At 39.0% G+C, this 14674-nt stretch overlaps 1 protein-coding gene across 4 annotated transcripts in view; it reads left to right on the top strand.

Annotated features, from left to right (window-relative positions):
* The window catches only part of METAP1 (methionyl aminopeptidase 1), a 99963-nt gene extending 90836 nt beyond the window's left edge, over window positions 1-9127 (top strand). For all 4 annotated transcript variants that reach the window (XM_050790648.1, XM_050790645.1, XM_050790649.1 and 1 more), the window contains 2 exons: window positions 4951-5016; window positions 7471-9127. In XM_050790648.1, the coding sequence (XP_050646605.1) occupies window positions 4951-5016; window positions 7471-7634 (230 nt within the window). In that variant the 3' untranslated portion in view covers window positions 7635-9127. The remainder of the gene's footprint in view (window positions 1-4950; window positions 5017-7470) is intronic.
* The last annotated feature ends 5547 nt before the right edge of the window (window positions 9128-14674 follow it).

Raw genomic sequence — 14674 nt, 5'->3', positions numbered from 1 at the left:
CATTGATTGACTCTTCCTTTCACGAAGATTTTTCTGTAGCTTGTGATGCTGTTTGATACATTTTATCCACAGAACTTCTTTCAAAATTGGAGTCAGTTCTCTCAAACCCTGCTCCTGTTTTATCAACTAAGTTTAAGTAATATTCCAAATCTTTTGTTATCATCTCAACAATGCTAACTATGGGTAGATTCCATCTCAAGAAACTACTTTCTTTATCCATAAGAAGCAGCTGTTCAGCTGTTCAAGTTTCATCATGAGATTGCAGCAATCCACTCACATCCTCAGGCTCAATTACTAATTCTAGTTCTCTTGCTCTTTCCACATCTATAGTTACTTCCTCCACTAAGTTTCAAACCCCTTATAGTCATCCAAAAGTATTGAAATCACCTTCTGCCCAGCTCATGTTAATATTGATATTTGATTTCCTCTCATGCATCACATAATTTCCTCCCATGAATCACAATTTTTTGGTTTTGTTTTTGTTTGTTTTGAGACAGGGTCTCACTCTGGTTGCGCAGGCTGGAGTGTAGTGGCACGATCTCAGCTCACGGCAGCCTCCACCTCCTGGGCTTAGGTGATTCCTCCACCTCAGCTGAGTAACTGGGATTACAGGCACGCACCACCATGCCCCGGTTTTTTTTTTTTTTCTGTATTTTTAGTAGAAATGGGATTTCACTGTGTTGCCCAGGCTGGTCTTGAACTCCTGGACTCATACATTCCACTCGCCTCGGCCTCCCAGAGTGCTGGGATTACAGGCATGTGCCACCGTGCCCAATCTACAGATGTTTTTAATGGCATCCAGAATGGTGAATCCTTTCAAGAAGTTTTCCAGTTTACTTTTGTCCGGATTCATCAGAGGAATCACTATCTATGGCAGCCTTAGAAAATGTGTTTCTTAAATAATAAGACTTGAAAGTCAAAATTCCTTCTTGATCCATGAGCTACAGAATAGATGCCGTGTTAGCAGGCATGAAACCAACATTCATCTCCTAATACATCTCTGTTAGAGCTCTTGGGCGACCAGTGCATTGTCAGTGAGCAGTAATATTTTGAAAGGAATCTTTTTCTCTGAGCAGTAGGTTTCAGCATTAATATTATTAATTATGTTAACTCTATTATATTATATATTAAGTATATTAACTATATATTATATATATTAATTATATATTAATATTATTAAAATATTCAGTAAACCATGCTATAAATTGAGGTGCTGTCATCCAGGCTTTGTTGTTCCGTTTCTAGAGCACAGGCAGAGTAGATTTCGCTTCCTTCTTAAGGAATCTTAAGGAATGGTAGATGAGCATTGGCTTCAACTTAAAGTCACAGGCAGCAGGATCCCCTAACAAGAAAGTCAGCCTGTCCTTTGAAGCCAGTTATTGACTTCTCTCTGGTTAGAAAGTCCTAGGTGGCATTTTCTTCCATGAGAAGGCTGTTCTGGTCTGCGTTGAAAATCTGTTAGTATAACCACCTTCATCATAGCTGTATCTTCTGGCAAATTTGCTGCAGTTTCTAGATCAGCACTTGCCACTTCACCGTGCACTTTTATGTAATGGAGACGGATTGTTTAAACTTCGTGAACCAACCTCTGCTTTCAACTTTTCTTCTGCTGCTTTGTCACCTCTCTTAGCCTTTGTAGAATTGGAGAGAGTTAGTGCCTTCCTCTGGATTGGGCTTTGGCTTAAGGGAAGGTTGTGGGTTGTGTGATCTTCTGTCCAGACCATTCAAACTTCCTCCATAACAGCAGTAAGACTGTTTTACTTTCTTTGCATTTGTGGGTTCAGTGAAGTAGCGCTTTCAGTTTGCTTCAAGAACCTTCCCTCTGCATTCACAACGTGGCTAACTCTTTGGCACAAGAGACCTAGCTTTTGGCCTATCTAGGCTATTGACATGCCTTCCTCATTAAGTTTAATCATTTCTAGCTTTTGATTCAAAGTGAGAGACATGTGACTCTTCCTTTCAGTTAAACACTTAGAGGCCATTGTAGGCTATTAAGTGGCCTAATTTCAGTATTGTGTTTCAGGGAATAGGGAGGCCTGAGGAGAGGGAGAGAGAAGTTGGGCAGGCTGATGGAGCCGTCAGACCACACACAAACATTTGTTTGCTGTCTTACATGGGCACAGTTTGTGGTGCTGCAAAATAATTAAAATTTTAACATCAAAGATCATTGATCACAGGTCACTATAATTGATACAATAATAATGAACATGTTTGAAAGATTGTGAAAATTACCAAATTGTGACACAGAGACATGAAGTGAACATGCACTGTGGGAAAAATGACATTGTTAGACTTGCTCAGTGTAGGGTTGCCACAAATCTTCAATTTATTTAAAAAAAAAAAAAAAAAAAAAAAAAAGGCTGTATCTCTTCAGATGCGGTGGCTTATGCCTGTAATTCCAGCACCTTGGGAGGCTGAAGCAGGCAGATCACTTGAGGTCAGGAGTTCTAGACCAGCCTGGCCAAAATGGTGAAACCATGCTTCTACTAAAAATACAAAAATTAGCTGGCCATGGTGTGTGTACCTGTAGTCCCCAGTTACTCAGGAAGCTGAGGTGGGAGGATCACTTGAACCTGGAAGGTGGAGGTTGCAGGGAGCCGAGATCGTGCCACTACACTCCAGCCTGGGCAACAGAGCAAGAATCTGTCTCAAAAAAGAAAGAAAGAAAGAAAAAGCAGTATCTGTGAAGCATAATACAGTGAAGTGCAATAAAACAAGGTATGCCTCCATATTACAGTCATTCTGTGAGAGACTATAGATTAGGTACAAATTTTTTAAAAAGTGCCTAACAGTGTCTGCAATATTATAGTGACTCAGATAATGTATATTTGTTGAGTGAGGTATGTTGGAAACTGAAACTTTAATCAGTTAAAAAATTATTGAGAGAAATGTTACATGTTGTTTTAGTCTTTGAAATCCAAATTGCTTTTGTACTTATAGCCTTAGTTCTGATTAGCCACTTTTCAAGTACTTCCTAGCTATGGAAGTAGCATGGCCAATGCTGCTATATTGGACATGAGAGTTCAAGATCCTTTCATCCTTTTTACTTTCAGTGACATCACACGGACATTCTTGACATTTTCTTTTTGGTTTCTCCAAGGAAATATAGACCAATTCTGTATATGTATTAATAAGCATGTCCTTTTGAAGGTTTATGAGTTTAGAAATTAAAAGTCAAATGTTTCTTTTTTTTTTTTTAATGACCTTAGGAATTTATATCAGTTTAGAAGCTCCAGATTTGAAATCTGCAGTAAGTGTAATTTGGCAATACCTAAGATAGTGGAAAGCAGCACGATAGCTATTCATCTGGAAAGTTGTGCAGGAATATAAACGTGCAGGAGAGATTAGACCATTCCTGGAAAGAGGAGAGTTTAGTTGAGTCAGCCTCAAAAGGCCGTCAAATTTGCCATTGAAAACAAAGTTGCAGATCAGAACAACCTGACACAGGAACCCTGAAAAGCTGATGTGTTAGCCATCTGGTGGTCAGGTTGGGCATTGCAGTCATTCGCTCAGCTGATACCCTTATTAGGTTTTGTTTAACTTGAAATTTAAATTAGTTCTCCATTTTTGTCTAAAAAAGCCTATTCCTAGTTTTAACATTTTTGGCCTTTTTGAGGTCTGGTCACTGTAATTTATTGTTATATTTCTCATGATGATCCTGAAAAAAGCATTATTAGTAAACTTGGACAATGGAGTTTGCTTTTTTGCTTTGAATTAAAAAATAGTGGTTTCCTCAGTTTTTTTTTGTTTTGTTTTTGTTTTTGTTTGTTTTTTTGAGACGGAGTCTTGCTCTGTCACCCAGGCTGGAGTGCAGTGGCAGGATCTCGGCTCACTGCAAGCTCCGCCTCCCGGGTTCATGCCATTCTCCTGCCTCACCCTCCCAAGTAGCTGGGACTACAGGCGTGTGGCACCACACCCGGCTAATTTTTTGTATTTTTAGTAGAGACAGGGTTTCACTGTGTTAGCCAGGATGGTCTTGATCTCCTGACCTCGTGATCCGCCCACCTTGGATTCCCAAAGTGCTGAGATTACAGGCGTGAGCCAGCGCACCCGGCCTTGTTTTTGTTTTTGAGAGAGTCTCACTCAGTCACCCAGGCTGGAGTGCAGTGGTGTGATCGATCTTGGCTCACTTCACCCTCTGTCTCCTGGGCTTCAGTGATTCCCTGCCTAAGCCTCTTGAGTAGCTGAGATTTCAGGTGCATGCCACCATGCCTGGCTAATTTTTGTGTTTTTAGTAGAGACACAGTTTCGCCGTGTTGGCCAGGCTGGTCTCAGACTCCTGACCTGCCTCAGATGATACACCTGCCTCGGCTTCCCAAAGTGCTGGGATTATAGGCATGAGCCACCGTGCTTGGCCTATTTTTTAAAAAGTAGGTTAATGTGCATAGACTTAGTTCTTCTTTGAAGATGAGAAAAAGACAACAGCTTATGAAATGTTATGAAAATCATGTAGTTTCTATGGGCTGTGCCCCTATGTACAAATACATACTTCCCCCCCAAAGCGGTGGGAGATTTCTGGCATAATCTGAATCATTCTCCTTTAAACTTCTCTACCCGGATGAGTAATGGAACTCTTGGTTCTGTGATTGACATTCTAATCATGAGGTAATAGAAATCAAGGTACTTTTCTTTTATTCTTTATTTTTATTTGCCACTTTTCTTTTTATAGAAGTGATACTCATATCTGAAATACAGCCTACAAATACCTCTGTCTTCCTAGAGAATACATAAGCATAATGAAATGTCCCTAGGACAATATGTGCACCATATTAGATGGCTACCGGTGTAATACCTGTTTGTTGAACTTTAAGAAAGGGAATCAGGAGAGGAGAAGGTAATTGATTTAATAATCACTGATAGGAATTTGAGTTGTGTACTCTTTCTAGTTAGCTGTTCAACAGTACACTGTTGGTTTTGCTACCTTTTGAGACTTTTTTTCTTTAATTTCAGAAAATAAAGCAGTTGGAGTGATGAAGTCGGGCCATGTATTTACAATTGAGCCAATGATTTGTGAAGGTGAGAAAAAAGGATGCCATGATACTCTTCAGTTGAATTTGGATGTATTTTAGGTTATTCATCGTGTCAGTGGTCTTTTCTACCTACTTGCTTTTTGCTTCCTACTCATTCCCTGTCCCACCTCAAACTTGATTCAGTATCGTGGAGAACTGAAAATTGAGAGGGTTGGCAAGAAGACATGGTTTCTACGTGGTAATCTTCTGTCAGGAGATGCTGAAGTGCTTGAATCTTGGTCGCTTTTCATAAAGCTCATGTCAGAGGGTGCATTGTAATAATGAGGCGCCCAGGTCAAGTCTGTGCGGATGTTCCTGCTTGACGTAGGAGAGGGAAGAGGAGGCAACAAAGTAGAGCATTTGATGAGCCACCCAGTTTGAGGCAGATATGATTATATGATTTAATTCTTCACAATTTATAAGGTGGTATTATCCCCATTATACAGAGGAGGAAACTGGTCCTTGAAGAGGGTGAGTAGCTTGCCTGTAGCTTTTAGCTCGCTACCTGGCAGAATTTGTCAGACTCAGCTCATGAGCTGTTTTGACCCTTCATGGTCTGCACTCATGTCATCACATGGCATCATATAGCTATTGTGGGGAAAGCACACCAAGGACACACTTGGCTCTGGCAGCCTCCCCACTGTTGTCGTTTCCTCCAGACAGGCTTGTAGCAGTGATAGGAGACTAGGAGTCACAATCAGGGCTCCTCACCGAGATTTTCAGAGTGATTCTAGTAATGGAGCTTCCTGGTTAGGGGATGTAAAGTGAGGCAGTAGCAGTAGAGCTTGTGTGTCCTGAGCCCTGTATTAAAGGATACTCCTCTCTGGATTCTTCCAGTCTTTTTATAGCCCAGTCTCGGGACCGACTTTTATATTCTCAGAAGTGATTCACTGAGTCTAGCCCGCACTCAAGGGGAGCAGAAGTTCAAGGGCATGCATGCCAGGAGGGTGGGGATCACTGAAGTCACTTTAAAGGCTGCCTTCTAAAGCTGATTCCTTATTGTGTTTTCTGTAAAATGAAAATTAGAATCCCTATCTTGCCAACACCCAGGGCTGCTAGACTGAGATGATTTATATTAACATAAAGTACTTTATATACTTTAAAAGACTGCACAGATGTGCAGTAAAGTTTTTGTCATCCTCTTGTAATAAGGATAAAGTTCTGATATGTGCAACCAGTTGTAAAGATGGTAAGTATTTAGCAGTGAAAAGAAAGATAGTGGGAGGAAAGTGTCATTTTGGCTACATATTTCCATTAACTAGCAGCTGGTTGGTGAGCCATGATGTAGTATTTTCAGTAAACAAATAACTTTCTATACAGCCAGCACAGGTAATTAATCATCAAATTATATTAGCTATACTTCAGTATAACTCAGCTAGGTTAAATCCCTGGAATAGAAAGTCTCAAATCTGCAGGAGAATTTCCTCAGAATAGCCAAATAAATTTGACTTGACATTACTAAAAATCCTGTTTTATCAGATTACAATAAAATCATAGTAGTAGTGTTTTAAATCCATTTGTGTAAAGGCCATTACATTGGAAAACATTGATTTACTCATCTTTAGTTGCTTGATGAGGCATGAGTTAACTTTTTTAGGCTGCCTCATATTTTCTTTTTAGCCTGGGATTTAACATTGCAAAAGTAGTTTACTTCACTACAGAGTTTATGTTCTGGGATTTGTCTGTCTGAGTCAGTGAGTCTTAGAGGTTAGTATGTTTCACCTAAAAATTACTAAAAATGAAGAAAGTATTGATTTTTTTTTTTAACATCTAATTTTGGAAGAAGAAAGCTTGCAAATACATGTTTTACAGTAGTATCTGGAATTGCCTTTCTCATTCCACCTCTGCTTCATATTCTCTTGGGCCTTTGCTTTCTGCTTTCCCTCATTATGTCCTCTTCACCCCCATTCCCTCCTTTCCCTAAGTTTTCTTTCATGGCCTCCCGGGTTCACTGTCCCTTCGCTTCCCTTCTCTGGTTTCAACTCCTATCCAGACCATTCTGTTTCATATTTTCTTATCCTCTCACACCAGTCTTTCTTTTGCCCCTCTTTCTGGTTCCAGGGGTATAGTTCACAAAAACTTTACGGTATAATCTGTTCTCACCATCTGTTTGTGTGCCTACCATTTTGAAATTATATCAGGAATTGAATGCTGTAATAAAACTGTAAACATTTACATGATTTCCTTCACTATATATGCTGACTGTAGTTTTGTCAGATGCCAAAGTTATACTAGGAAAGAGCTAAATTCATTAATTCAAGTTTTTTTTCTTTCTGATTTTTAAATTGTAAAATACTTCAAACATCAAACATACTGAAGACCAAAATGAAGTTGGAAGGGCATTAGCTAAAACAATTGGCATGTAAATAAGGATCTTAGCAGTGAATTTTCTACTTGGTTTTCTTGATAGAGTTCATTTAGAAAACTGAGTGACTGAACTAAGAAATTGTTTTTGTTGAAGGCGGATGGCAGGATGAAACCTGGCCAGATGGTTGGACTGCGGTGACAAGAGACGGAAAGCGGTCTGCTCAGTTTGAGCACACCCTCCTGGTCACAGACACTGGCTGCGAAATCCTAACCCGGCGACTTGACAGTGCACGGCCTCACTTCATGTCTCAATTTTAATTTCTCCCAAGATGGCACATCTCAGTGATACCTTCTTACTGTACTATGCATTTCATTGATAGTACAGAAAGGAAGAGGAACCTTTTTTTAATCACTTGTTTTGTTTTGACTATACATGTAAGACAGGACTGCAGCATTCGATGTGTGTCCTCAAGAACTTGTCTCGGGTCTGAAAAAGCTGAGAAGAATAGAGGAGACATTGCCCAACTCTTCGGCCCTCCCCCTGCACACCTGTTTTCTCATTTGCCCTTTGAGCACTTTTACTTAAACTTGCTTCTAGTTGCTTTTATCACTGCCACAAAACAGCCATCAAGAGCCAGCTGCTTTCCAGGTGAACATTGGAAATGAGAATCTTTGAAACTTTAGCAATATATGTTGCACCAGATTTTAAAAATTATATATATGGAAATATATATGTATACATTTTAAATTCCATATACATAATTACCAAACACTCTGTGACCCGGGGTTTGTGTTGGTTCTGCTTTGACAGGTTTATATGCTCTTACAAATGGATCCATAGTTTGCAGTGATTTAATTCCTGGTTGGGATTTGGCCTCCCCTCTCCCCCATGCTGATTATTTATCCTTGTAATTGTGCATAGAGAAGCACTCACCCAATGAGACTTTGTCCAACGTGGACTGTGTGTGTGTCAGTGAATGAATGTAGTAAAATTCATTTTGGAAGGTTATCAGGCTTTTAAAAATCTAGTTTATGGCAAAAATAGCCATTTTCCAAGTGGTGGCTGACAGTTGCAGGGCATGAGAATTTCATAATACACCGCTATTTCAGACCTTTATTTGGTCAGAAATGGAAAAGAAAAAGCCCCCTTTCTTCCCTTTTCTGTTTTACTTCAAGGGCATACCTTGGAGGTGCTCAGAAAGGGGTGAAGGTTGCACTCTGGTGGAGGATGGGGAAAGAGTTCTAAAGTGTCTCCAGCTGTGAGCCCAGGAGGTCAAGTGGGCTATTAAAATTTAACGTTGAGTAAACGTGATAGTGATGAGAAAGGAATTTTGTGTACTGTAACCTTGCAGTACAGATGCAGCTGTCCTTGGTGTGCTGAAACACACCTCTCCTTTATGTAGTTGGGAACCTCATTAGAAATGACCTCAGCTGCCCATATCTCCGTTCCTTTCAGCAGTTGTCCAAGTAGGAGTGTATCCAATGAAGACATATCAGATCACAAAGTCATTGTCATTAGAGTGTACTTGATTACTGGGCATCCTTGTAATATAATTTCATACCACTGACACATTATACTTATAAGAGAACATCTTTCCCAGAGTGCCTCAGACCTTATTGCTTTAAAATATAATAATGTTTTCATTACTTTTATTATTTGAATGATTTAGTAAAGTTGACTGAATCTGGTATAGACTTTGGGAGTATGTGAAGTTTTTATCAAACTGTAATATTTGTGAATGGAATGCCTTGCAATATGAATGTTAATATAATGTGTAAAGGGAGATTAAAAAGTTTGAATGATTATTCTACCATGTAGTCATTAACTTGGCTGCATTTCTTTGGGATTTCAGAGGGAAATGGTGGGAATGGGGAGGCTGTTTGATAATCTAAAATAAATTCATGACCATTTGAGTAGAAATGCTTTTTCAGGTGCAGTGACTGTACATAAACTCAATAGAGTGCCAGCAGCATTTGAGATGTAACCATATTTTTGAGAGCTTTTAAGACAGAATGCTGAATATTAGGGGAACATTTTATGTACTGATTGTGGAATTAACAGTGTGGGCTTATTCAGTGTCTGTCATTAGAAGATAAGCTCAAGGAAAAAAGATCTTGGTGGAATAGTTTTTTGGTTAAAAGATAAAACACTGGTGATAATGCTTTTCTTAGTTTGGGAGATTTTAAAACAATATGGGCTCTAGTCCAATTGCATATAACTAATTACAAGTGTTCATTGGATTTAGGTGACAAAACACCTAGTTTCATCATTCTGCCACCTTTTTACGAAATCACTAGCTACTCATGAGACTGAGGTGGGGGGATCGCTTGAGCCCAGGAGTTCAAGGTTACAGTGAGCTATGATTGTGCCCCTACACTCCAGCCTGGGTGAGAGAGTGAGACCTCATCTCAACCAAAAAAAAAAAAAAAAAATCGAAGTATTAACTTTTTCTACGTTAACTTTTAGAATACTTTTTTTTCCCTCCCTGCCAGTCTTCCAAGTCCTTTGGAATTATAACTTAGAAGAAGGGAAACATGAACTTCATTTTATGTCTTTTGTTGATAAAATGGATTAACCAGTCTTTATACCACTTGCGCCCACATATCTAAATTAATAGGCAAGAGTTGGTGAGGAGGTTTAGGAATTTGTTTGCCTGATTCCTCAGTTTGTTCTCTAACGACTTCTGGGTTTTCATTGGATTTGGTTAAATCTGAGAGCAGGATGCTCTACTTTGCTTAAGCTCTACCCTCATGGTATCTGTAAGCGATTTCCTTCTTGTTTTTCCCTTCTTTTAAAATTTTTATTTATCTCCAACTTTTTATATTGAAAATTTTCAAATTATAGGAAAGTTGAAAGTATAGTACAGTGAAATAATCATATATCCGTTACCTTTAACAGTTGTCATTTTGTCACCTTTATCTCTGCATAAGCACTTTTCTTTTGAAAGAAGCAACATTGTACTTCACCCTGCTACATCAGCATGTATCTCTTAACCTAATGACATTCTTTTACATGATTATAATACAATTAGAAATTTAATATTAATACAGAATTATATAATGTATAGTACATACACTTTAATTTTCCCCCAAAATGTTATTTAAAGCTTCCAATTTCATGGCACTTAGTTGTCATGTATCTGTAGTCTCTTTTTTTGGTGTGTGTGTGAGATGGAGTTTCATTCTTGTTCACCCTGGAGTGCAGTGGCACAGTCTTGGCTCACTGCAGCCTCCACCTCCTGGGTTCAAGCGATTCTCCTGCCTCAGCCTCCCAAGTATCTGGGATTACAGGCCCCCACCATGATGCCGGCTAATTTTTGTATTTTTAGTAGAGACAGGGTTTCACTATGTTGATGCCAGGCTGGTCTCGAACTCCTGACCTCTGGTGATCCACCTGACTCGGCCTCCCAAAGTGCTGTGATTACAGGAGTGAGCCACCGTACCTGGTCTTAGTCTTCTTAACTCTAGCAGCCATGTCTAATCCTTTGCAAGGATCTTTTGTTAATCTGTGGTGGCGGATATCACGAAAATTATGGATGGGCCTTTGGGCTCATCAGCTATCGTTAGCATATTTTGTGTGTGGCCCAAGACAATTATTCTTCCACTGTGGCCCAGGGAAGCCAAAAGGTTGGACATCCATGCTAGAGTAACCTTCACACATTTTTTGATGTCTTAAGAAATGGACACTTGAAAAATCCGGTTAGTTTACAAAAGTCCATTTGTCTGATTGTTCTTCATGAGGATAGATTCAGGATAAACATCTTGGTGGAAGACTACAGAGATGGCAGTTGTATGCCCCAATTCATTGTACAACATGAGGCACATAATGTCACCTTATTGCTGATGCAACGTTTGATCACTTGGTGTTTGTCAGACCTTTTCACTGTAAAAATACCTTTTTTCCTAAACAAGTAATCTGGGAGATTAATATTTGCTTATTTGCTTGATGCTACCAGACAGATGTAAAATTGTTTCAAAATTACTACACCAAAATCACTAACAGTAAAGTACACAATTTCTTTGTGATTCTTTTTTTTCTCAGAACATATTGAAGTAATTTAGATCTTATTGTATTCTGAATTTCATAAACCATGGGCTACTTTTTAACAATGAATGCAGTGAATCTCGGGGGCAAAAAATACAGTAGAGGTGGGGAGGATATATTAGTGGTCTGGAAGTTAGAAATACTGGAACTGTTTGAGACAGTGTAGTAAGATTCTGCCTACATCTGATGACGTTTAACTTTTACCAAGCTCTCTAGCTACAAGAGGAGCAAATTATACCACTTGTAAATTATACCACACTTGCGGCAGTGTGGCTCATTTTCCAACTCCTTTATATTAGAACATAACATCTAGATATTCATGTTTTAGGAACAAACTCTTTCCCTTTCATAACATAGGCTGCATTAGGCTAAAACCTATAAAAGTTATGTTTTGTTCTATTTTAAAAATGGACACCTAAGGAAAGGTTAGCTTAGCACAGAGTCTGTGGAAACTCTCTGGCCCTCTTGTGGCAGCCTTCTCTTGTCTTCCTTTTGGTGCTAAGTAGGAAAAAGAGAAAAATAGTTTGCATTTATTTGGGTGTTTTGCAAGATGAAGCAGGAATAAGGTGGCCCTGGCTACGTGTTATCTGCTGCTTTTCATTTTGGGTACTGTGGGTGAGCAACAATAGAACTGTCTGTGTATGGCGATTCTGGTTAATTTTGAAAAAAGGTCGACACTGGTATTTTACTAGAATACTCCAAAAAGTTAATATATGGAGCACTCAAGAAGGACTTCCTATAAAAATTTTCACTTATCACTATTGTTCTGTTAGTCGTTCACCGTATTTCAATAGTTTTTTGTTGTTGTTCCCCAGGCTGGAGGCAGTGGCATGATCATGGCTAACTGCAGCCTTGGCCTCCAGGGCTCAAGCAGTCCTCCCACCTCAGCTTGTCAAGTAACTAGGACTACAAGCATGTTCCAGCACACCTGATTATTATTATTATTCTATAGAGACAGGGTCTCACTGTGTTGCCCAGGCTGGTCTTAAACTTCTGGCCTCAAGTGATCCTCCCACTTCAGCCTCCCAAAGTGCTTGAATTACAGGTGTGAGCCACCATACCCAGCCAATTTTTATAATTTTTAAATTGATTCTGTGGCTAGGAGAACAAATCACCACATTTCTCTGTGGCAGTCTCCTATTTGTGCAGTGATATGACAACTACCAACTGTTTTATTCTTTATAGAATGTGACTGGCTATCAAGCAAATTTGCTTTTTTTCAGTAGTTGGGTCAGGGATCACAAGACAATTCAGGGTAGAATTTTTAAAACTTAAATCTGAGTTTGAGCCCTGGATGATTCTGAGGAAACAATGCCAAGGATAAGAACGTTTGGTATTAACATGTAGATTAGAGAAAGAGATAACATATTTTAAAGCATGTTCTGCTGTTTTATCTTGCTTAACATATCTCAAGATATGTTAAGTCAAGAGTACATGTTTAAACTGGAGGTAATTTTTGGCAGTCAAGAGTACATGTTTAAACTGGAGGTAATTCAATGGTGGGTTATCAGTCCTTTCTTGAAAGAAGCATTTGCATATTTCTCTTACACATAAGGAACTCTGATATGATGTCCAGTTTGATAAAAATCAATCTGCTTAAGAGCCCATTATGCTGCTTTGTCACCGTAACGTTCCACCAAAGGAAATCTTGTATAATAGAGGACTTTGCACATCCTTGTTCACTTGGTAGTTGTTCCTTAAAGACACAATTACCTTGGTATAGTTCTATGCAATTATTATCTAAATAGCTGTTTATACAGTACTTAATAAAATGTTTTCCAAATGTGTTTGTAGTATACTTTTTCTAAAAGGTATTTGCTGACAAAGAAATTGATCTTGTGTGTGAACTGAAAAGAATGGGCTGAAACCAGTTAGTCAACAGAGTGTCCCTATAGGCCCAAAGAACTAACTGTACTTTAGGACTTTGATCATCAGCCTACTTGGCAGATTAGTAGCTGAGGAGAAAAGTTCTGAAGCATTTTGTGCATGTAAAATGTTTCCCCTTCCCCGAGTCAACAAAACATTTTGAGAATTACCAGCTAAGTAAAATCTTCCATTCAGATGGGATGAACAGAAATAGTGCTATGTATACTTTTTGGAGCCATTTTTGTTAGGTGTTAAGTTGTACACATGTTGACTGGCTCCACTGTAGTAAAGTTTTGGACATAATGCAGTTTTTTCCATACCTCCATTCCAAACGACCTCATCATCCCATACATTCTACTCTATATGTTAGTTGTGTGAATAAAGAACTTGTTCCATGTCAGACATGCCTGTAGATGGACTGTCTCTAGCGAATATCACTAGGTAGGTTAAATAGCAGAATAGTCAAACATGCTAAAAATGGCAATGCAGGAAATACTTGAAGAGAAATTTTTATATTGGGAATATAAAAATTTTCCAATTAAACATAATAAAGATGCTTAAGTTCCTTATATGGCAAAATTTTAGATCTTTTAACTAAAGAAATTTTACCAGCTTTAATGAAATATACAGTGGAAGTTAATATCCATCTGTATTGCAATTATATACCTCTTGTCCAAAAAAGCAGCTTAAAGGTAACTTTCAAAAGTTTTCCAACAATTAATAATTTATTGTATATTTCAAAACAGCTAAAAGAGCAGCTTTGGAATGTTCTTTTAGAAATTATTGTTTGAGGTGACGGATATTCCAGTTACTCTAATGTGATCATTTACATTGTATGCACATATCAATGTTACATGCCCCATAAGTATGTACAGCTGTTGTGTATCAATTTAAAAAATTTCTAACAATACTTCCAAAGGGTCAATGAATCCCAATTTTGGACAACCAGGGTAGATTTGCTAACATGCACATAGTGAATGGTTATTTTTTTTGAGACTGAGTCTCTGTCGATCAGGCTGTACTGCAGTGGTGCGATCTCGGCTCACTGTAACCTCCGCTTCCCGGGTTTCAAGCGATTCTCCTGCCTCAGCCTGCAGAGTAGCTGGGATTACAGGTGTTGTGCGCCACCACACCCAGCTAATTTTTGTATTTTTAGTGGAAACAGGGTTTCACCATGTTGGCCAGGCTGGTCTCAAACTTCTGACCTCAAGTGATCCACCTGCCTCGGCCTCCCAACGTGCTGGGATTACAGTGTGAGCCACCACGCCCAGCAGTTTTTGGCATATATAACATATATGTTTATATATGTTTAGCAATTCCTCAATTCCATTTAAGACAATGTATTAAAATGACCTTAAAAGGAAAGACTTGGCCAGGAGCGGTGGCTCACACCTGTAATCCCAGCACTTTAGGAGGCTGAGGTGGGCGGATCACCTGAGGTCAGGAG

Source organism: Macaca thibetana, chromosome 5, assembly GCF_024542745.1.
Source record: "Macaca thibetana thibetana isolate TM-01 chromosome 5, ASM2454274v1, whole genome shotgun sequence".
In the NCBI taxonomy this organism is placed as follows: Eukaryota; Metazoa; Chordata; class Mammalia; order Primates; family Cercopithecidae; genus Macaca; species Macaca thibetana.
This window is presented reverse-complemented; position numbering and strand designations above follow the sequence as displayed.